The sequence below is a fragment of the Brassica oleracea genome, chromosome C1, assembly GCF_000695525.1.
Source record: "Brassica oleracea var. oleracea cultivar TO1000 chromosome C1, BOL, whole genome shotgun sequence".
Taxonomy (NCBI): domain Eukaryota; kingdom Viridiplantae; phylum Streptophyta; class Magnoliopsida; order Brassicales; family Brassicaceae; genus Brassica; species Brassica oleracea.
The window spans coordinates 39078081-39101716 of record NC_027748.1 but is presented as its reverse complement, the minus strand read 5'-3'; the positions used below and the strand labels follow the sequence as shown (position 1 = coordinate 39101716).

Sequence of the window (23636 nt, the reverse complement as noted above, 5' to 3'; positions counted from 1 at the left end):
TTTTTTTATTATATGGTTAATGTGATTGTTTAAGTTTTTTTAATAATATAAATTTAAACAAAAATGAAGAAGGATGCAAAAATTGTTATCAAATCTTTATTATTCATAATCATTAATTTCCGTATATATGTAAATCATATTAGGTAATTCCGTAGCTTTTATTTAAGGAAAGAATACACACTTCATATATTTTAGGTTAATATAATGTTCTCTAGTGTTATATAATTATGGAATAATGTGACACCATTAGATTAAACTATACTTTATATTAGATGCTCTAGAATTGTTTGAAATGGAATTTAGAAGGCATTTAGAGTGCCACCTAGGATTTGAGGTTTTTTTTAATTAATACAAAATTAAGGTTCTAATTTTTCAAATGCTTCTCAATTAATATATAGGGGATACATCACATGCTACAAGGTCTAATTTTAAATGGTTTTCTGTACATTACACTATACAGTCTCTATTCCTATACTGATTACAACAAATGTCATTAAAAACTTGTAGTTTTCTGAAAAGAGGTTTACTGTGGGGAAGAAGAAACATTCAAAGGCCAGTGACAGAAGAAGAAAAGATAACAAATGGAATTTGTGAAAAAAAAAAGAAGAGAATTTCAAAAAGATTTATTGACGTACAACTGGTTTCAACCGATGCCTCTGTGCAGCTCAACATTGGTCATTTAGATGCTGATCTGATTCTAATTTTCTGAAAACCAATTCGAATTACTATTTAATTCGTTAATGGTTAAAAGAGAACCGACCGAGGATCTGAGAATCTGATTCTAATTTTCTAAAACCAATTCACGTTAACCTACACTGATGTATAACACCATGCATGCATGAACTACATTAACTTTTATTTTCTTATGGTGATATTTAATTGTTGGAACTACACGCGCCCCTTTCTTTGACGACTCAAGAGGCGAAACCCTAACTCGTGACAGCGTTGCAATCGACAGGTCCGCCGTCTCCTCCTCTCCCCTTCCTGTGCATCTTCTCCACTCTCCCACTTCGCCTTGGTCGCTACAGATGTATAGTCCTGAATCCGAGGCGTTCCGTTCGTCGATCTCTCCGCTCGAGAACGTGATTGACTCCAACACCGACCATGATCCTGGCCTACCTCCTCCGCTTCCTCAGGTCGCGAAGACAGGCTCGTCAAGCCCTGAAATTGAGATCGTATTGAATGGCTCTTCAACTACTATCTCTGTTCCTTCATCTCCTAAAGCTTGTTCCCAAGCTGGTGTTCCTGGAAACAACTTTGTGCTTCAGTCGACTGATTTATCTCCAGTTATTGTTCCTCCGTCAGAGTTATTCTCCGACCCTTCGGCTACTTTTGTTCCATCGATCGGAGCATGGGCTAAACCTCTCACTTTTGCTCATCCGGCTACTCCACCAACACCGGCAACACCAAAGGATTTTGACCCTCAATACCTAAACAAACTCCTTGATTCCTTCTGGCCGACATTGACTGACAGACTTGGTCAAAACCATAAGAAAAGAGATCACATAACTACTGTTAGAGAGTTTCCTCTTATACCAGTTCAGAAGATACCAGTTCCGGAACTTAAAGATGATGGAACGCTAAGATTTCCGTGGGCTGCCAGAATGAACCCTGCCACCAGGAATCTTTATCGAGCTGCCAAGCCTACATTCCGACTCGACGGAACTCTTCAGGTTTCAATTCCTTCTCAAGTACTAACCTTAGGACCTGAGAATAAAAAAGAGTATGTTATTGGTCAGTTTCATCGCTGTTCTCTTCCTCCTGGAGGTTTAATTCATGATGTAGTGAATAGGTTGTGGGAAAGATCTTGCAGAATAGGTTGTCATAAGATAAGCGAGTCATCTTATATGTTTCACATTCCTCATGATTCAACTCGACAATGGGTATTTCAGAGAGGTGTATGGCATGTTGATGACTGCTTGTTGTTTGTTTCACCTTGGAAACCAGTGAACTCACTTAAAGTTCCTGAAATTTCAACAATTCCGGTTTGGGTAACCCTCAAAAATGTTCCGGATTGTTGCTACTCAAGATTAGGCCTCAACCATGTTGCATCAGGACTTGGTGAGCCTATGCAAACGCACAAACCTCGCCTTGATCCGACTTGTTTGGGAGAAGCAAAGCTACTGGTTGGAGTAGAACTTGATAAGCCCTTCCCAAAGCAAATTGCCTTAGATGACAAACAAGGTAATATATTTTTGGTGGATGTTGAGTACACTTGGATCCCGAGTTTTTGCGGCAGATGTGGGCAATTAGGACATAAGGAAAAAAGGTGTTTTCTCCCAGCTGTTCAAGAAACAAGGCACACTGAAGATTTGTCTAATGAATCACCAAGGAGTCAAACTGATAAAGAACAAGGTCAGTTCACTGTTGTCTCAGATCAAGAGATGGTACAAGTTGAAACTTCAGAAATGGAAACCCAAGCTGGTGTTGAGCAGGTTCTTTCAACGCCACCACACTTCCCTGCTCACTCTCCAATAGCTACTACTCAGAAGGATAGCTCTACTGTCTCTCACTCATCTTTGGATGCCAAATCTATTCCAACTGTTACATTAGCAGGTTCATCATCTGCTCCCACTTTCCACCAAATTATGGACAATGTTTCATCAGATATTATCATCAGTGAGGGTATTAAACTCTCAGGAAATGATCTTTTAACCATGACCCTTCTTTCAACCGAATCCAACCAAGAGCTTGGTGATATAGAGAGTGATTTCTGTATTACCGAACAAATGGATGAATTTGGAAGTATGACAAGAAGCGGTAGGTTGGTTAAGCCTACACAAAAGTATCAATGAAATGAATGGTTCACAGTTCGTGGAAAAGGGAAACGAAGCCGTAGAGGTCGAAGTTCTTAAATCAAGCCGACAAGTTCCATTCTTATCTTGGTCAAACTAAAGAGTTGTACTAATCCTTTGGGTTTATTAGCTCTTTTGTTTTTTACTCTATGTATCCAACTTTTCCAAACTATGTGATCTAACAATCACATCTTGTACTTTGTCTTTTTTAAATAGAATGCCCTTTTTCAAAAAAAAAAATATTTAATTGTTTATCTTCCTTAAACGCTTTGAGATGATTTGCGACCTTATACATTACGACAAATCTAAGGGACTTGTTAATGAGAAAGGTTTGACAAATCGTAGTTGTAATCTCACTAGAGGCAAATCAGAAGAAGCAAGTGCACCAATAGCATCAAAACAAGTCAAGCAAAACCATTACTTCAGTAAGATTGTTCAATGATTTTCTTAAAACACGACAATTGGTATCTTTAAAAACGATATAAAGTAAAATCATAGTTTTACGCATAATAATAAAGAAAGCGCATAAAAGAGATAAAAGACGGTATCATTGGTCTGATGTATGGAACAACATTACAAACAAGTTATAACCATATAGTCATAATTAAAACTTTTATCAAAGGGGAAGTACACAAACAACTTGCGAGTTTATTTTGTGCAGGCAGCATATTCATAAAAAAAAAAGGGTCAGTCGTCCAAGTAGTAGTATGAGCCAGCAGACTTCTGCTCCCTGTCCTTTGTAGACTCTAATTTGTTGATCCTTGGCCTGAAGTTAGTGGGATCACGTCTGAATGTGATGTTCAGGTGCTTCAAAAAAAGATTACAATATGAGGTTAGTTCTCACCACTTGTTGTATTAGAGGATTAAATTGATTCAGAGCTTTTACCGATAAGAAGAGGTTCATTCCGCTAAGGAGTGACTGTGGAGAATGAGCCATACACTTGATAGATGGTTGTCCTTCATACACTATGACTCGGTCCGCCAGATAGGTTGCCATAATAAAGTCATGCTCCACAATAAAGGCTGTTTTCTTTGCGTGGAGGATGAAGCGCTTTATGACCTTTGACGCTGTGATTCTCTGCTCAGAGTCGAGATACGCACTTGGCTCATCTATCAGATATATATCAGCAGGCTTCCCCAGGCATAACGTTATGCCAACCCTCTGCGACTCTCCACCCGAGAGCGTGCAAATTGCTTGATCCAACAGCTGCTCAATCTGAAGCGGTTTCATTACATCCGATACAAATTGAGGATGCATATAAGCATCACGGATCCTCTCATGGAGCAACTGTCTCACTGAACACTCACGCTGCGCATCATAAGTTTGCGGTTTGTAAGACACATTAAACACTGGCATATCTTCTTCTACACCCTCGTCAGGTTTCAGTGCACCTGCCTACGTTACATAAAAAAAAAAGTCAAAGTCTTAAAACACACACAATTATGGAGCAAAAGGGAATGTACCAGCATCCGGATGAAGGTAGTTTTCCCAGTACCGTTCTCCCCAAGCATTACAACAATCTGAGAGTCGGTGAAGTCACCTTCCATCACCTCCAGCTTGAAACTTCCAAGAGTCTTACTCATGTTTGGGTATTTGTATCTTGCATAGGACTTCACTTCCCCATCACTTTCTTGTGGAGTCTCAGAAACCTTGTAAACCAAAATGACAAAATAATTTTTTTTTGTTTTATTCTTATTATTATCAGAAGTCACTGGAAAAGGTTTACCTTGAAGGTCAGAGATTCGTCCCTGAAACGCAAGTTTTCAGTGGGAATAAAGCCAGCCAAGAACACGTTGATTCCTTCTCTGACAGAAAAGGGGAGAGTCACGACACCATATGCTGTTGGTTTTCCATACAGACAGCAGACGAAGTCTGACAAATAGTCTAGGACGCTGAGGTCATGCTCCACAACAATCACGTAGCTGAGTGAAAAGCAAAAATCACATTATTATTATTATTATTATTATTATTATTATTATTATTATTAAGGAGCGAGAGATCACAAAAATAAAATAATAAAATAAAATAAAAAACCTGTCAGGCCTGAGGAGTGAGCGTATAACTTGAGCAGCTTTGAGTCTTTGCCTCACATCGAGGAAGCTAGATGGTTCATCAAACATGTATATCTCAGCCTTCTTGATGAAAACAGCGGCAATGGCAAACCTCTGAAGCTCTCCACCAGATACATCTCTTGCTCTACGGTCCAGTACCGGGTTCAATTCCAGATCAGCGACAATCTGCTCCCTCATTCCTCTCTCGTCCAGCTTCTCAAGCATCTTCCCAAGATCACCTTGAACAATTTTTTTTATCTGGTCCACATGTTGGGGCTTTATAGCCGTCTGCCATACATAGACGAATCGTATCTTGGCGAACAAGTATATTAAAAAAAATAAACATCCTAACTAACTACCTTTAGATTTTCTTCTACAACTCGGGTGAAATAGCTTTGAAGTTCTGACCCGCGGAAGTGGGCCAAAATTTCTTGCCAGTCCGGAGGATTCTGACACAAAAGAATAATAATTTTTAAAAAAAACATTCAATTTATCAAATATGCAAAACTTGAGTATCGAAGAAAGAGAGGCTTGTTTGGTACTTACATCGAACCTGCCAAGATTTGGTTTAAGTTTTCCAGCCAAGATTTTGAGAGCCGTTGATTTCCCAATACCGTTTGTCCCGACCAACCCTAGGACTTGGCCCGGCCTTGGAACTGGGAGCCTGTGCAATTTGAAAGCATTGGACCTATAGCGGTGGGTTGTATCTTTCTCTAGATCCTTTGGAAGATTGATAATTTGAATAGCCTCAAACGGGCATTTCTTCCAAAAAAAGAAGAAAATCTCACTCAGTGTCTGCCGGTTTTGTAAAAAATAAATAAATAGAGGCGAGTATACCTTCACGCAGATACCACATCCTATACACAGCTCCTCTGATAAGAATGCCGTCTTGGAAGTAGGAGTGACTTCAATACAAAGTCTCCCTGGAGATATATAACATACGGTTTTTTGTATATATTAGAGCTAGCCAAAAATGATGAAATTGAGACAAGATTATACCTGTCTTGACAACAGGACAGCTCTTCTTGCATTCCTGGCGACATTTTTTTGGTTTGCACCGGTCTTCGCTCACAATAGCAATCCGCGTCAATCGATCTGCCATTCCTCAACTTACACTACAAAGTTACACAAATCTACAGTTAGAAAAAATACAAGCAGCAGAGACAGAACCACCCAAGGAAATCTGAAAATTAAGAGACCAAACCCTCAGATTCACTTGTATTGTGTTACTAACCCCAAACAAACATAAATTAGAGATCTGCCCAAAGAAATCAAGTCAACAGAAAAAAACGACCAGTCTGGAAGTTCTGAGATCAAACAAACATAAGATGGTGGAAGTTAGAGAAGATCTAAGTACCAGTTTACAGCAGATCAGTCGGCGAGGAGAAAGATCTATGAGCCCCCACAAATCGACTAGGGTGGCGACGAGTACTAGGGTTTCTTTTATACTTCAGTTTATTTTATTTCGTGTTTTATTATTCTCTGAAAATTGTGTCGGTCCTTTGACACGAAAAAAGAGAGATGCTAATAATTAAAAAAATGTAGAATTCTTAAATTTTAGATTCTAATAAATAAATAAATGGGAAATCTTCTTTTCAGATTCGCAGTTCTCTCTAGTTCTCAGCCAATCATTATCTCCCCTTGCGATTCGTGCTACACACTGTTTTAAAAATCTTCCTAGTTCTGTACTTGTAATACTAATAACCATTGTTTTTGTTTAAGAATTCACATTTTTCAAACATATAGCTCACATTGTCCAAAAACAAAAAAAAGCTCACATTAATTAAGTACTAAAGCCATCTTTATCGCAGGATTTTAAAAACTTCTTAAAGGGGCCCATAAACAGGATAGAGATCGGTTACAAAAGTCATCAATTAAGGAACTTTTTCGTCTCTTTCTTGTATTGTTTGAGGATCCTAGTGATACGTGTCAGTTCTATTTTTTATATTTTTTTAATCAGACAAAAAAAAATGATAAGGAAACAATTGATTTTTTCAAGAAAAAAAAAGGAATCAATTGTTTTTTAAAAGACAAGGAATCAATTTTTTTTTAAAGATAAGGAAACAATTGTTTGTCTTTTCATATTATTTTCTTAATTAAATATTCTATATATTAACATTTATTGTGTGTTGTTTGACAAAATTAGAAATTTCTAAAAAGTCACGTTAACTAATAAACGAGAACTCGACTAGTCTAATATGTTTGGCTCGATTTTTAACACATGAAAGTTCTATTTTTCTCCCAAATTCGAATTTTAAAGCCAATTGTAATTTATCAAATAGTTAATTACACTGACAGCTTGATTGCGGTTTGTAGATTCTAGAGTAGATTATAGTTTTTGTTTCTGAATCTATTTTTCTACCAAAATTTAAGTAAAATATATTACCTATTTTTTAGGGACACCAGATTTTCAGCCTCTTTACCAATTTAGACATAAAAACCAGAATCCTTGTTTTGTTGTTTTCCCCTATCATTATGACCACTTTCTTATTTTTGCAACAAGTTAATTATATATTTATATAAATAAAATCTACCATTTTATAAAACACACATAAACAAAATCCCATAGATAATAATTTTCTCTACAGATCAAATCTAAGCGTTTTAGTTAAATAATTTGATTTCATTGTTTCAATCAGTTTTTTTTTTTGTATCATAAACCTTATAGAAAAATTAATTAAACTTGCTAGCTATTAATTATCAAAATGCATATTTTAGTTTGTTAAAAAAAATTTTTGGATATGTGTATAATAAAATTGTATTTTGGATTCTAACTAGGGAAAAATTTATGCTTACCACTTTTATTGTACCACTTTTCATCTTTACCACCACTAAAAGAACATTTTCAAAAATATATTCTTCATTAAGTGGCAAAAGACTCTTATATCCTTGTTATCTATGTATATCACAAATCATTATTTAAATAAAAATATAAAATATTTGTTTTATGTTTTCCAATTATACTTTTTCAAATTCAAACTTTTTTATAATTGTTTTGAACTTTTTTCGAATTTTTTTTAATTATTTTTCAAAAAATATTTTTGAATATCGAAAATTATGTTTGAAACTATTTTTTAAAAAAATTATATTTTTTAAGTATTTATATATATTTATTAGAATCATAAATTTCAAATTCCAAAAACTCTACCCCACCCCTCAACTCTAAACCCTAAGTCTAGATTAGTTAATCATAGGGGTATAAGTGTCTTTTACTCTTTTAAAAGTGAGGGTAAAAATGATTAGTGTAAACATGAAAAGTGGTACTATGAATGTGGTATTTGTGGCAATTTTGCTTCTAACTAATGATATTTTAAATACTAATTGATTTACATAACATATATGGAAATAATCCAAGATTAAAATTTGTATTTTTATGGATCTCATGATAATTTTAGTTTGTAATTTTTTTAAAACATCCTTAAAATAAAAAGTTATATATTAATGTGGTAATATATTTTATTATTTAGTATTGTATATTTAAAATATTTTATTATTTTATAGTTTTAACTTTGATTTACCTCCAAAGTAGGATGACGATTTTTCTCTCTCCCAAAGGCGATTTCACATTAGCCAATCAAAGTGGAGTAAACTTTCAGAAGGAGAATATACTTGCTACTATTGAGATTATCTTGGAAAATTTCCAAAAAATATTTGGAAATCGCGGAAGATCTTCAGGAAATATTATATTTTTCCGTAAATCTTCAAAGAAAATATGTGTTTATCTAGGGTTCGCCGCTCTTTCATATTATCAGAGTTCTTCGTACTTCCCACGCTACTACAACAAATTGCTAATTTTACTTGTGATGGACGGAAATTTAGCGGAGGTTATGAAAGGCATGTCACTGGGTGAAGATAAATCAATCATAATTCTGGAGGATGATGACTTCTGCGCAGTCGAAAGATGGGGAAGAAGTATTATGGGTTGTCTCCTTAACCCTGAATGTCAGAACATGGGGAGGATGCTGAAGACCATGCCTAAGATCTGGAAGGTTTACGACAAAGTTCGAGGGTTAGCTCTTACTAAAGAGAGGTTCCAATTTGTCTTTGATCTGGAAATAGATATACAGATGGTATTAAATCAAGGATTTTGGACCTTTGACGATTGGGGAATGGCGATGGAATGATGGGTGGAACATCCACCCCCTACCTAACTTCAAACTGCTACAGTTTGGGTGCAGCTCTACAACCTCCCAACAAACTACTTGACACTGAAGACAATTGATGCAGTCGCTGATGGTATCAGTCATGTTAAAGTGATAGAATTTGACCCTGAGAAACCACTGTTGAATGACTATATTAGAGTACAAGTGGTTTTGGATCTGAATCAACCAATTCCAGACAAGAAATCAGTGACACTGCGGAGGACGAATCAAATATGTGGATGTAGGGTATGAACGTATTCGTAAGAAGTGTTTTCACTGCCTACGCTTATCTCATGAGAAGCAAAAATGCCCACTCCTTCAAACTTCAAGGAACAATGGAAAGGGTGTCGCTGGACGCCACACTGGAATAGAAAATTCGACTTCAGGAGTAAGGCAACACCATAATAACTTGGCTGACAAGATCATGCCTTTGCTCGCTCCATCCATTCCTCCTGGCTTTGAGCCGCTTTCGTCTGTGGTAGCTTCTAAGGTTTTTGAACAGATGATAATCTACATGAACTGTGCTGATTCAGAGGAAAGATTGCTTAGAGAAGCAAAGATGAAGAAAATGTTAAATGAACTATCACATGATCCTATTGCACAACGGTCTTGCTTACGTTTGGAAATTGCCCCAAGAGTGTCAACAGATGGTCATGCTGGCAGAGGGAAAATCTTTGATTTTAGTAGAGTCCAAGCAGACCAGCTATATGATATTACAAAATTGTCATCTAAGGTTCATGCTACCCGAAGAAATCACACATCTGCAAGTTTGACAGAAAGAGATCAGTTGAAGAAGATTGAGGAGACGAGTGGTTTATAAGTATCTGCTGATCACAGACTAGCATCAACCTTACACCAGTCTAACCTACAGCTGGATGAAAACCTACTCTCTTCAAAGGAACTAGCTGATGGGGTAGTGAAACCAAACTCACGATAGGAACGTTCGCAATAGGTTCAAGTGATGTCAACCTAGGTGAACGAAGTAACATAAGCATGGGTTCTTATAAGAATAGATCCTCTTGGACAAGAAGAAACCAAAACAAGAAGAGAGTAACTCAATCGGGTCATGTGGAAGCTCAAAGCGGTAGAGAGGATGGAGCTGGAAAGAGGAAGGCAAATGAGGAGGGAGAGGTCTCACCAAAATTGTCACGTCACAACAAGGGTTTGATGGTTCACCAGAAACCATCCAATCCTCAATGACGACGCTCAGTTGGAACTGTCGGGGATTGTGGAAAGACCTGACAGTTCGACGCCTAGAAGAGATATGTCGTGAACATCTTCCGGATTTTCTGTTTCTCCTAGAGACTAAAAACTCTAGTGATTAAGTGAGTAGTTTTAAAAGATCGTTGGGTTACGACCACTGTTACCTGGTGAACCAGTGGGTCTTAGTGGAGGTTTGGCTGTGTTTTGGAGGAATTCATATGAGGTTGAAGTGATGAGTGCAAGCAACAGAGTCATTGATACAAAAGTAAAGCAGGGGAACTCGGTTTTCTACTTAACATTTGTATACGGTGATCCTGTAAGACATAAGAGAAGGCTGGTGTGGAATGCATTGCAAGATATCGGGTTGAATCGTAATGACGGCTTGAGAATAGTAGGGGATTTTAAAGAGGTTATGAACAATTATGAGAAACTTAGAGGACCCTATAGAGAAGAGGGAAGTTTCATCCCATTTCGCTCGATGGTGAGGACTTGCATAATAAAAGAGATTCCAAGTTCTGGAAACAAATTCCCGTGGGCTGGTGTTAGAGAAGTCACTTCAAATGGGGTGAAAGAGAACGTGTGGATTCAATGTCGTTTGGACAAAGCATTTGGGAATGCATAATAGTTTAGATTATTCCCTAGATCGCACACCACATATTTAGAGCGGCTTGGGTTTGATCATAGACCCATCTTATACAAGTACATAGGCTATTGCACCAAGGCGTGTGGGAAGATTCGTCTTTGATAAGAGATCGTCATCGCAACATAAGGTGCAAAAGATTATTCGCAGACAATGGCAGTCGGTGCTGGGAGCAAGATAAAAGAATGTCGCAACGTCTACAACTTCTTGTAGGAAGGAAATAGCAAAATGGAAGAGGGGGAGGCTGGGAACTCTAAGAAACAAATTGACAGACTACAAAGAGAATTGGATGAGGAAGAATGCAAGCTGTATCCTCATATTCATAAGATTTCAAAGATAAAAATAGATGGTTGGTGGAGAGGAGGAGAGTTTCTGGAAACAGAAGTGTAAGAATAGATGGTTGGTGGCGGGAGACTTGAACACAAAGGTGTTCCATGGTTGGGCTAAATCATTGTAAGAAGTGTTTTCACTGCCTACGCTTATCTCATGAGAAGCAAAAATGCCCACTCCTTCAAACTTCAAGGAACAATGGAAAGGGTGTCGCTGGACGCCACACTGGAATAGAAAATTCGACTTCAGGAGTAAGGCAACACCATAATAACTTGGCTGACAAGATCATGCCTTTGCTCGCTCCATCCATTCCTCCTGGCTTTGAGCCGCTTTCGTCTGTGGTAGCTTCTAAGGTTTTTGAACAGATGATAATCTACATGAACTGTGCTGATTCAGAGGAAAGATTGCTTAGAGAAGCAAAGATGAAGAAAATGTTAAATGAACTATCACATGATCCTATTGCACAACGGTCTTGCTTACGTTTGGAAATTGCCCCAAGAGTGTCAACAGATGGTCATGCTGGCAGAGGGAAAATCTTTGATTTTAGTAGAGTCCAAGCAGACCAGCTATATGATATTACAAAATTGTCATCTAAGGTTCATGCTACCCGAAGAAATCACACATCTGCAAGTTTGACAGAAAGAGATCAGTTGAAGAAGATTGAGGAGACGAGTGGTTTATAAGTATCTGCTGATCACAGACTAGCATCAACCTTACACCAGTCTAACCTACAGCTGGATGAAAACCTACTCTCTTCAAAGGAACTAGCTGATGGGGTAGTGAAACCAAACTCACGATAGGAACGTTCGCAATAGGTTCAAGTGATGTCAACCTAGGTGAACGAAGTAACATAAGCATGGGTTCTTATAAGAATAGATCCTCTTGGACAAGAAGAAACCAAAACAAGAAGAGAGTAACTCAATCGGGTCATGTGGAAGCTCAAAGCGGTAGAGAGGATGGAGCTGGAAAGAGGAAGGCAAATGAGGAGGGAGAGGTCTCACCAAAATTGTCACGTCACAACAAGGGTTTGATGGTTCACCAGAAACCATCCAATCCTCAATGACGACGCTCAGTTGGAACTGTCGGGGATTGTGGAAAGACCTGACAGTTCGACGCCTAGAAGAGATATGTCGTGAACATCTTCCGGATTTTCTGTTTCTCCTAGAGACTAAAAACTCTAGTGATTAAGTGAGTAGTTTTAAAAGATCGTTGGGTTACGACCACTGTTACCTGGTGAACCAGTGGGTCTTAGTGGAGGTTTGGCTGTGTTTTGGAGGAATTCATATGAGGTTGAAGTGATGAGTGCAAGCAACAGAGTCATTGATACAAAAGTAAAGCAGGGGAACTCGGTTTTCTACTTAACATTTGTATACGGTGATCCTGTAAGACATAAGAGAAGGCTGGTGTGGAATGCATTGCAAGATATCGGGTTGAATCGTAATGACGGCTTGAGAATAGTAGGGGATTTTAAAGAGGTTATGAACAATTATGAGAAACTTAGAGGACCCTATAGAGAAGAGGGAAGTTTCATCCCATTTCGCTCGATGGTGAGGACTTGCATAATAAAAGAGATTCCAAGTTCTGGAAACAAATTCCCGTGGGCTGGTGTTAGAGAAGTCACTTCAAATGGGGTGAAAGAGAACGTGTGGATTCAATGTCGTTTGGACAAAGCATTTGGGAATGCATAATAGTTTAGATTATTCCCTAGATCGCACACCACATATTTAGAGCGGCTTGGGTTTGATCATAGACCCATCTTATACAAGTACATAGGCTATTGCACCAAGGCGTGTGGGAAGATTCGTCTTTGATAAGAGATCGTCATCGCAACATAAGGTGCAAAAGATTATTCGCAGACAATGGCAGTCGGTGCTGGGAGCAAGATAAAAGAATGTCGCAACGTCTACAACTTCTTGTAGGAAGGAAATAGCAAAATGGAAGAGGGGGAGGCTGGGAACTCTAAGAAACAAATTGACAGACTACAAAGAGAATTGGATGAGGAAGAATGCAAGCTGTATCCTCATATTCATAAGATTTCAAAGATAAAAATAGATGGTTGGTGGAGAGGAGGAGAGTTTCTGGAAACAGAAGTGTAAGAATAGATGGTTGGTGGCGGGAGACTTGAACACAAAGGTGTTCCATGGTTGGGCTAAATCTTATTCCGACACTCATTGACAATGATGGAGTGGAGCACACAGAAGAGGAGGCTAAAGGTGATATAGCCGTACAATACTTCACGAAATGTTAGTCTTCCAGACCGACTGATGATGCTGAATAACTACTTCAAGGTATGGAGAGGAAAATATGAGAGAATATGAACTTGAGGCTAACTAAAGAGGTTTCTGATGCTGAGATTAAACATGTGGTTAAGGACATTAAAAGCGATAGCTCCCCAGTAGCTGATGGCATGACTGCAGCTTTCTTTCAAAAGCACTGGATGTTGGTCCTTTGGTAACAGCAGAAGTACACAAATTCTTCCGAGAAGGCATATTACCATCAGATTTGAACTTCACACAGCTGGTTCTTCTTCCTAAAAGGGCAAACCCGAACAAAATGTCTGATCTTCGACCTATAAACTTATGTTTGGTTTTGTATAAGATTATTTCTAAAGTACTCTGCTCGAGGTTGAAGGGAATCTTACCTCAGGTTGTGTCACCTACACAAGGTGCTTTTGTAGCAGGAAGGCTCATCTCCGATAATCTCCTTATTGCCCACGAAATGGTACATGGTTTGAAGACAAATCTGAACTGTAAGAGGATTATATCGCCATCAAGACTGACATGTCTAAAGCTTATGACCGTGTTGAGTGGAGCTTCTTGGAAGGCTTCAGCAAGAAATGGATAGATTAGGTTATGTTATGTGTGCGGTCTGTATCATACACGATACTGCTGAATGGTCAAGAATTTGGTCACATTGTTCCTGAAAGAGGGTTGCGACAAGTAGACCCATTATCACCGTTTCTTTTCATCATGTGTGCAGAAGCGTTGGTTCATGTTATGAACAGAGCTGAATTAAACGGCGATATCTCAGGTATGAAGTTTACCCGATAGTGCCCTTCGATGCAACACTTGTTGTTCGCCGATGATAGCTTGTTTATGATCAGAGCTAACTTGAGTGAATGCTCAGCTTTCTTACAGTGTTTGGAGATGTATGGTAAAGCTTCGGGCCAGGAGATTAATTTTCATAAATCCTCTATCGCTTTTGGAACTGCGATTGATGATGTGATGAAAAGACTTATCTCTGAAATTTTTGATATATAGAATGAAGGTGGAGCAGGTTCTTATTTGGGGATCCCATAATTCTTTAGTGGTTCGAAACAGAAGCTTCTTGCGTTCACTGGTGAAAAACTGGATAAAAGACTAAATGGATGGTATACCAAAATGCTTTCTCTTAGGAGAAAGGAGGTACTCCTGAGGTCAATTGCAATGGTTCTTCCGGTGTATGCAATGTCATGTTTTAAACTCACTAAGCATCATTGTCAGAAGATTATGAGTGCTATGGCTACTTTCTAGTGGAACGAGAGTGGAAATAAGAAGAAAATACATTGGATTGCTTGGAAGAAGATGTGTGAGTCTAAAGAGAATAGGGGATTGGGTTTTAGAGACATTGAAGATTTCAACCAGGCCCTCTTGGCTAAACAAGCATGGAAACTCCTCAATAAACGTGACAATCTTCGCGGGAATTTTCCAAGGAAGATACTGCGCAAAAGGTGGTTTTTTGGATGCGGGTAAAGGCTTTAGACCATCATATGCATGGCGCATCATTCTGTTTGGGAGAGAACTTCTGGTGGCGGGTCTCATGAAGTCTATTGGTAAAGGACATTCAACATATGTGTGGTAGGACAAGTGGATCATGGATGGGGATCCCCGCTGTCCTGTTCATAAACTTAACCAAATTGATGTAGCACTGAAGGTGTTGGCCTTATTGGACTCCAATGGAAGATGGAGAATGGAGAAACTGTGGGAGTTATTTCTTGAGAATGAAGTGAAAAGAATTCTGGCACTATAAGTGGGAGGTCGACATGATAAACATATTTGGGCAAACACGAAGCATGGATCCTACTCGGTGAAGAGTGAGTATTGGTTAAAAGCTAATAGTGATGCAGTAAGAATAGACAATCTCTCTCTTCAGGATCAACGTCAATTAGCTCTGAAAAGACGAGTGTGGAAATTAGCTACTGTACCCAAGATCAGGATGTTTTTGTGGAGAGCATTATCAGGTGCATTTGCAGTGGAAAACATGCTGCAATCTCGGGGCTTGAATATTCTTGATGGGTGTCAACGATGTCTTTTAGAGTCAGAATCAATAAATCATATGTTGTTTCACTGCGGAATGTCTCAGTAGCTATGGAATTTGGCTAGGTTAAGAAAACCGGATCAAGGTTTCTATGATTCGTTGGAGCAGAATATGGAGTTTTTCTTTGATTTACTAGACAACCAAGCATCATGGGACACTCTAACGCGATCTATTCCTTGGCTTTTGTGGAATATTTGGAAGAATAGGAATTCCATCTTATATGCAGACACTCAGGAATCTCTGGCTTTTTGGATTCAAAATGCAGAGGAGGAAGCTACATCTTGGTTTGAGGCTAATAGAAAGGTTGGGACACCATTAGAGATGTGTGCAGCTATAGACTCTGGGAAAAAGTGGTCTCCTCCTATAGAAGGTACGATAAAAATGCAATGTAAATGTTAACCGTAGGAATGAGGTGCTACATGGAGGTGGAGCTTTGATCGCAAGAGATTCGACTGGTAATGTACTGTTACATGCTAGAGATGCTTTCACCCCTTCTACAAATAGATTGGTGGCAGAGCTCAAAGGAGTTATTTGGGTACTCGAAAGTGTGCGAGATCTACGAATGTCTTCAGTGGTCATTGCATCGGATCATTCTGATACCGTGGAGGCTATTCTTGCACCGCACTCCTGGCCAAGATACAGATCCTTGCTGGAACATATTGGCAGTCTTGGTGGCTCTTTTATATCAGTATCATTTGAAGTAGAGAAGATTGGAGCTAACTTTATATCTCGTGAAATTGCAAGAAGTGTCTTCAGAGATGGGAGGTTCCAATCATACATATCCATTGGGAGGACTGGCATGGCTTCACAACTGTCTTTGACAAGAAAGCGTTTAGACAAGACCTTTGAATCTTTCCTTTAAGATTGTGTCGTTGTCTTTTTGCGCTGTTTTTAATTTTTCCGCATGGAGGGCCTCTTTTATCATGTGTTACACTGTTCTGAACTATTCTTCGGACATTAAAAAAAAAAACTTTAAAACAGAAATGGTGATTAAATATAATCAAAAAACAAAAAAAAACAAAAACAAAAAAAATCACCATTCAAATTTTTCTATAAAATAAAATCTACATAAAAAAATAATAACCAAAAATTTTTAATCTAAAAAGTAAAATATAAAACTATGTAAACCTATTTTGGTATAATTTCATATCTAATAAAACTTCAAAAACAACATCATTCTATCAAATTTGGTGTTTTTGAATAGTGTTACACTATATTCTACTATTATTTAGTGTTAAACATTATTATTATTTACAATCTATTCTATTAAATCAGGAACATGATCTATTGATATAGGTGTGATCAACTATTTTAATACAATTATTAAAATTTCTTATTAATCATTTAAAAGAAATATTATACAAAGAAAAAACACAAATATGACTAAAAACACAAATATAAAAATTAATTTTAAAAAAATATAAAACAAAAAATATATCCGTTCTTTTAAAGGCGGGTGAAAATCTGGTTTACACTTTAAAACAATGATAAAGAGCAGAATAGCCTTTATCTCAATTAAAAAACAAGGATTTAGAGAACAACTAAATAGTAGGTTTACTTATCCATTTACTAATAGAACGCCCACTTAGTGGGCCTCGTTTAATTTTATTGGGTTTTAATGATTACCATATCAGCCCATACGTTTTCTTTTTGAAACTAACCTTTTTTTCTTAATAGAAACAATTTTCATCTAATAACATTTTGACTTCGAGGGAAAGAAAAAAGGGTACAAAAGTCACAACACCAAGTTTTGGTGCGATTGGGGGAAGGACAATAACGTATAAAAGGTAGTGTGCAAGAAGGTTTAATTATCTACATATATTTCTATGATGATGATGCGGGTTTAGGAAGATGTATATGTACGTAGGTTAGTTACTTGATTGTTATATAGTACAACTCTCATCTCTACATGACTGTGAGGCCTTATCACTCTAGAAACATAAATGGTAGTGTATAGAATGTATGAGACAATTTGTACATAGATGCATATGTGTGTATATAGACTAGTATGAGAATGGATCATATGCATCTGTGTGTAGATTTATGTATGCACAGACGTCCATACAATGGGTTGATTAATATAAAAGACTTGAAGGTACCAACAATAAGTCAATAAATCGTGTCACCAAACAAAAGAAATCTACCATTTGTCCTGCCGCGTTGTTGGTAAGTAGATCAACTCAACTCGTTTAAATACTTTAATTTACACATAATTTTTACATAATCGTTATTTTCCCCTAAACTGAACTCAACTCGTTTATATTGTAAGCTTCGAATATTGTGCAATTTTTTTTGGAATTAGTTATTTTACTCTAAATCATACGACTCACTGACCTAAATGCTATAGCTGGCCTACTAAAATTATACTTTTTCCACCATTTTTCCTAATAATTACCAAGATTTTCGTAAATTAATGCATATATAGAACAATTCAAAACCAAAAGGTTAATACAGAGGATTAAAATTTCCAGTTTATCCCACAAAATAAATTAACTAAACTAATAACTTTCAATATAGAAAAGTAATACTTATCTTTTTCTTTGTTTTTTCCCATACTCGTTTGTTGCATTTACATACAAACTCGTTATATATAGACCATAACTTCATCTATATATACACCAATTATAACAAGAACTAAGAACAAAAAATTGAACACAGATTTCTACCAAAAAAACAGTATAACAAAATGTCAAAGCTCATTCTTATCCTCGCCGCACAAATCCTCCTCCTCACCATCTTTGCCTCCGCCGGAGACGGTGGAAACTTCGCAAGCACAATGAACCCGAACCGCCTCCACGAGAAGGAGAAACTCACTCATATCCGAGTCTATTGGCATGACATCCGAAGCGGTCAAAACCCTAGTTCCATTATGATCCAGCCGCCGGTTAGGAAGTACTCCTCAACCTACTTCGGATCAATCACAATGATAGACAACACACTAACATCTGATGTGCCGATTAACTCTACAGTCGTGGGTCGGGCCCAAGGTTTCTACGCAGGAGCGGCCCAACGTCAGCTAGGTTTCTTGATGGCGATGACTTTCGCTTTCAAGACGGGGGAGTATAATGGAAGTACGATCACGATTCTTGGTCGGAACACAGTGCTCTCTGAAGTTAGGGAAATGCCGGTGGTCGGAGGAAGTGGAATCTTCCGGTTCGCTAGAGGATATGTCGAGGCTAGGACTAAGTCGTTCGATCTAAAATTAGGAGATGCGAACGTTGAGTATAACTGTTTTGTCTTGCATTACTAAGATAATTAACCAAAATAAGAATGTGTCCTCTATGCACTTTTTATTTGATTTAAAATTATAATAAGAGTGACATTTTATGTTGAGTAATCTGTTGTCTGATGTTATTGTGCTAAGATGATCGTTTCTAGCATTGTTTCTGTCCTTTGATAAATATATTTTAATGGTTTGGACCGATACATAGTTTTTTCCTAAATGACAAAATCATCTGTACCTAAAATTTATCGATAAACATTATACAACGTTTTCAAAGTAGATCTTTATTGTATATTTTGAAAATAATCTGAATTTTACCAGATTAGTTGTTACTAGGTGTATTCCTACACCATGTGCAGTAAAAAAATTAAAATATTTTTTAACAGATAAATATAAATTACTCCATCTTTGCCTTAGTGCACAAAGATTGAGAAAGTTAGATTTAAGAAAAAAAGCATTTTAAAAAATATAGTTTTTAAATCATTCAACCAATTATAAAAAAAGACGGTAAAATCTAATTGGTTGAACATTTTCCAATAAAATTAAAATTAACCTTAAACCTCAAAACTTCATGTAAATTGAAACAAAATACTTCTTCTAAAACATCATCTATATTGAAACGGAGGGAGTATATTTTAAAATAAAATTTTATTAATATTGTAAATTTATTTTTTCATTCTTTTTCGTATCAATATTTTAATATAAATTTGATTTAATTAAATATAAAAATTATATTTAAGAATATGCATGTATATATTTGAAATTATAATCTTAGATAGATTTTTCTATCTATTTATTTTAATTAAATATATTAAATAAATTTTTAAAAGATGCATAATTACCAAAAATTAAAATTAAACAATATTTATAAAATTTGTAGATATATTAGAAAATAATGAATTTATGATTAAATTTTTATAATTATCTAAAAAAATTGTATACATTTTTGAAAATTTTAGTAATAAAATTGTATAATTTAAAAATATATAATTAAATTATATTTCAAAATTTATAATGCCATATTTGAATATATTTATTTTGATGATGATTTATGAGTTATTCCCATATTCTAAAAAAAATTTCAAAAATATAAATTGACATTAAATGTAATATATGAGTTATTACCATATTTTAAAAAGTTTACCAAAAATATAAATTAACATTAAATGCAATTTTCCATGTCATATAAGTTATAAGACATGTCATCAATTTCAGTAACCATGTCATATTTGTTTTGTGAAATTGATTGTAAAAAAGACATGTGGCAAAATCACTTCGGAAATATAGTCTAGGGGATTTTACCGTATATCATGCAAGAGAGCATGCATTGCGCATGCATGTACTCATCACCGTATAAATCGATATCTCTTTTTTTTATCTCGTGGTCAAAAAGGTAAATACTCTGGTTTCAACATTTTTATTAAAAACTTAAAATAACCAATGACAACATAGTGTTTCTTTATACTCTTGCTAGTTTAGCAAGAGTATCAACTATATTTAGATAGTCTCTAGAGACAGAAAGGTGTAACTACAATTCCTTAATAACTCTGTGACGTCCTGTAACACGAAAGATGCCTCTGTGATACACAAGAGTATCAACTATATTTAGATAGTCTCTAGAGACAGAAAGGTATAACTACAATTCCTTAATATATCTATGACGTCTTGTAGCACGAAGACTTAAAATTGTCGACAATAAGTCCGATGCATCGTGTCACCAAACAAAAGAAATCTACCAGTTAACTATCAGTACTAGTACTACGGGTTGAAGTAGCCTCTCTCTCTCCTCTATCGCTCATCTCTCTCGACCTCTTCTTTTTCAAACGCGTGCGTCTCACCCTCCGGCGTATGGCCGGCGCGTCTGCGCGAGTGCCGGGGCCGGAGGGGTCTTTACATACCCTTCCTCTTTTTCCTCTTTGCTCTTGACCGTCTCCATCCTCCTTTGCCCGATATGCTAGCGTTTTTAGAATGGAGCTCGCGGAGGCCGGTGGGAACTTCAGTCGCGAGGAGCTGCTACTTGGTGGAGGTGGCTCCTTTCCGGACTTGTGGCGAGGGTTCAGTGAAGTGGAGCGGTTTAGAGTCGGTTTTGGGTTTATGGAGCGATTCGTATTTCCCCCTTTCGGATCTCTCCGGTCTTCGACGTGGTGGAGCGGCAGCGAAAGGTCTTGTCACGGCTCAGTTCGTCGGTGGTAATCTGCGGCGGATCTGTGTTTTGTGCTTGTTCGGTGATGGTTGTGGTTATTTAGGGTTTCTTCGGGTCGGAGGGATTCCAGTACCCATTCGCCGTTATCAGGAGTGCTTCAGTTTTTGTTGGAGCTGAAGGCGAGGTTGAAGGTGGATGTAATCGTGGTGAAAGTGTCCTGCTTGATTCCTTGTGTGTGTGTCTCTGGTTAAGCTTCGATGGGTCGTCTATGGCCACGAGAAGGTCTCTAGATGCACCGCCGCTCTTTCAGAGCTCCTGCTCACGGCGTCCTGTTAAGTTTCACTCCGACAGTTTGGCGACGGCTTCTCTTGAGGAGTTAAGTCTCTTGCTCTTCATCGTTGTAACAATCTGTTGGCTCAGGGGTTGTTTTGTTAGCGGTCAAGGAACTGGTCCTTTGGTTCTCAAAGGCCATGGATGCGTAGGCGGTGCTCGGGAGTCATTCACCGTCTCCGAGTCAGCATCTCGTCAAAGCTCACATCCCGGCGCCGTAGTGTTCTATGGTGGTGTAGTTGACTTTCTTGCAGGTTTTTGGGACTACTTTCTTGGACGTGGCGGTGGAGACCACCCGTCTTTGTATAGGTTGATGGCAGAAGCGAGTGCTTACTCGATTTGGGAAGAGGTTCAGGCGTCGTGTGGCGCTTCATTCATTCCGGCTTTGGTGGCATTCGCAAGGCATTGGTATGTACTTGAACTCTCCCCTTCGGCCGTCTTGGGCTTAATTGACAGAGAAAGTTATGAGCTTTGTGGAGATCATCGGGAACTAGCTACTCCGGAAACGTCAAGGGAACTCCCGGCATCCGAGGAAACGAGGAGAACCTCACTTTCCCGAGAGTCACGTTGATGGTTGAGAACGGCTACCGATATCGAAGGATTTCGAAAAACAACCTAACGGAATGTGCCGGGTTTAGTGGGTGGGCGAAGCTAGGTTTGTAATAGTTAGATTTCGACATTTTGTTTAAAACAAGCTTGTAACCGTATCTGATTCCCGATTAAAATCGGGCAGATTTTATATATAAGTACTTAAAAAAAAAAAAAAAAGAAATCTACCAGTTGTGTCATGCCGCGTTGTTGGTAATAAGTAGGCCAACTCAACTCGTTTAAATACTTAAATAATTTTCATAACGTTGTACAATATTTAATACGTAATAAAAGATTCGAAATTCAAAGACGCAAAGAACAAAACAAGAAAAGAGAAGTCTCCTAAGAATAACAAAATGTAGAGCGTGAGAATAAAAATCAATAACAAAAATGGCCTACGGCGAAAATATCATGAGAAACCATCTCAATTTGCTCATGACTTATTCGTTTGTATTTTATATTTTAAGCTTTGAATATTATACAATATTTTCAAAATCAATATTTTACCATAAATCATACGACTCGATGACAAATTAATGCTAGAGTGCTATAGCTAGGCCAATTAAAATAATACTTTTTCCACCATTTTTTTCCTAACAATTATCAAAATTTTCGTAAATTAATGCATATAACACTTCACACAAAAATACAAGGAACTAAAATTCCAGTTTATCCCACAAAAATAAACAAAACTAATAATTTTCACTCTAAAAGACTTCTCAGCGAATGCCTTCTTTTCTAATATATATAGAGTACATATATAAAATCTCTATCTTTTTCCATACTTGTTTATTGCATCTATATATAGCTCGTTATCTATGTATGTTTTATAATGATGCGTGTGTAGGAAGATGTCGATGTACGTAGGCTAGTTACAAGATTGTTATAAAAGTACGTGGCTCAATATTAGTATGCATAGACGATGTATGCGGATTTTAGTGCATATGCTGATATGCATGTTTATGTAGATTTAGTGAGAGTGGATCATATGCATGTTTATGTGATTTATGCATAGAACATCTCTACAATGGGTTGATTGATGATATAAAGACTTGAAAGTATCAACAATAAGTCAATGAATGGTGTCACCAAACAAAAGAAATCTACCAGTTGTGTCCTACCGCGTTGTTGGTAAGTAGATCAACTCAATTCGTTTAAATACTTCAATTTGCAAATAATTTCTACATCAATCTTTATATATAGCACATAACTTCATCTATATATAACATCCATTGTTAACAAGAACTGAGAACAAAACATAAACACAGATCTCTACCAAAGAAAACAAGTTATCACAAACATGTCAATGCTCATTCTAATACTCGCCGTACAAATCCTCCTTCTCACAACCTTTGCCTCCGCCGGAGACCGTGGAGACTTCGCAAGAACAATGAACCCGAAGCGCCTCCACATGAAAGAGAAACTCACTCATCTCCGAGTATATTGGCACGACGTCATAAGCGGTCCAAACCCTAGTGCCATCGTGATCAAAAAGCATGTTGCGAAGAACTCCTTCGGATCAGTCACACTTGAGGGAAAAAATCGTCGGAATTTCGTCGGAATAACGTTATTCCGACGACATACCGACGAAACAAGTCTTCGGAAATAATTCCTCGGAAGTTCTTCTTTCCTCGGAAATTCCTCGGAATTTTCCGACGGAATTCCGAGGAAACAAATTTCCGAGGAAATTCCGAGGATCACTAGTTTGTCGGAAATCTCCTCGGAATATACCGAGGGAGAACTTCGTCGGGATATTTCCTCGGAAGTTCATCGATCGATGCGTTTTTGGACATATATCTATCGATCGATCCGGTTATAAAAAACGTTCGGAATATACCGAGGGACACCTTCCTCGGAATATTCCGAGGAAAATGTCCCTCGGTATATTCCGAGG

At 37.4% G+C, this 23636-nt stretch overlaps 4 protein-coding genes across 6 annotated transcripts in view; 3 read left to right on the top strand and 1 right to left on the bottom strand.

The window, feature by feature from the left end:
- Positions 1-3326: 3326 nt before the first annotated feature.
- Positions 3327-6339, bottom strand: LOC106293280 (ABC transporter E family member 1). Of its 2 annotated transcripts, none has more exons than XM_013728937.1 (10): positions 6205-6339; positions 5847-5962; positions 5685-5770; positions 5394-5609; positions 5207-5296; positions 4831-5135; positions 4523-4718; positions 4260-4445; positions 3682-4191; positions 3327-3602 (listed from the first exon to the last, which is right to left on the bottom strand). In XM_013728937.1, the coding sequence occupies exons 2-10, from the start codon at positions 5947-5949 to the stop codon at positions 3483-3485; spliced, it is 1812 nt and encodes a 603-aa protein (XP_013584391.1). In that variant the 5' UTR covers positions 5950-5962; positions 6205-6339; the 3' UTR covers positions 3327-3482. The 2 variants fall into 2 exon arrangements, with proteins under 2 accessions (XP_013584391.1, XP_013584399.1); XM_013728945.1 differs by having other exon boundaries at positions 4831-5105.
- A 2311-nt stretch (positions 6340-8650) lies between these two features.
- LOC106339818 lies at positions 8651-9809 on the top strand. Its single transcript, XM_013778695.1, has 3 exons — positions 8651-8917; positions 9026-9235; positions 9291-9809. The coding sequence occupies exons 1-3, from the start codon at positions 8651-8653 to the stop codon at positions 9807-9809; spliced, it is 996 nt and encodes a 331-aa protein (XP_013634149.1).
- Positions 9810-18119: 8310 nt separating this feature from the next.
- LOC106299452 (dirigent protein 22-like) lies at positions 18120-18771 on the top strand. Its single transcript, XM_013735551.1, has one exon. It carries the CDS (start codon positions 18145-18147, stop codon positions 18706-18708), a length of 564 nt encoding a protein of 187 aa, XP_013591005.1. The 5' UTR covers positions 18120-18144; the 3' UTR covers positions 18709-18771.
- A 4249-nt stretch (positions 18772-23020) lies between these two features.
- The window catches only part of LOC106300278 (dirigent protein 22-like), a 3598-nt gene continuing 2982 nt past the window's right edge, over positions 23021-23636 (top strand). The window contains exon 1 of one of the 2 annotated variants that reach the window (XM_013736397.1): positions 23021-23257. In XM_013736397.1, coding sequence (XP_013591851.1) covers positions 23043-23257 — 215 coding nt within the window. In that variant the 5' untranslated portion in view covers positions 23021-23042. Of the gene's footprint in view, positions 23287-23636 lie in introns of both variants that reach the window. The other variant, XM_013736389.1, reaches the window with a different exon arrangement.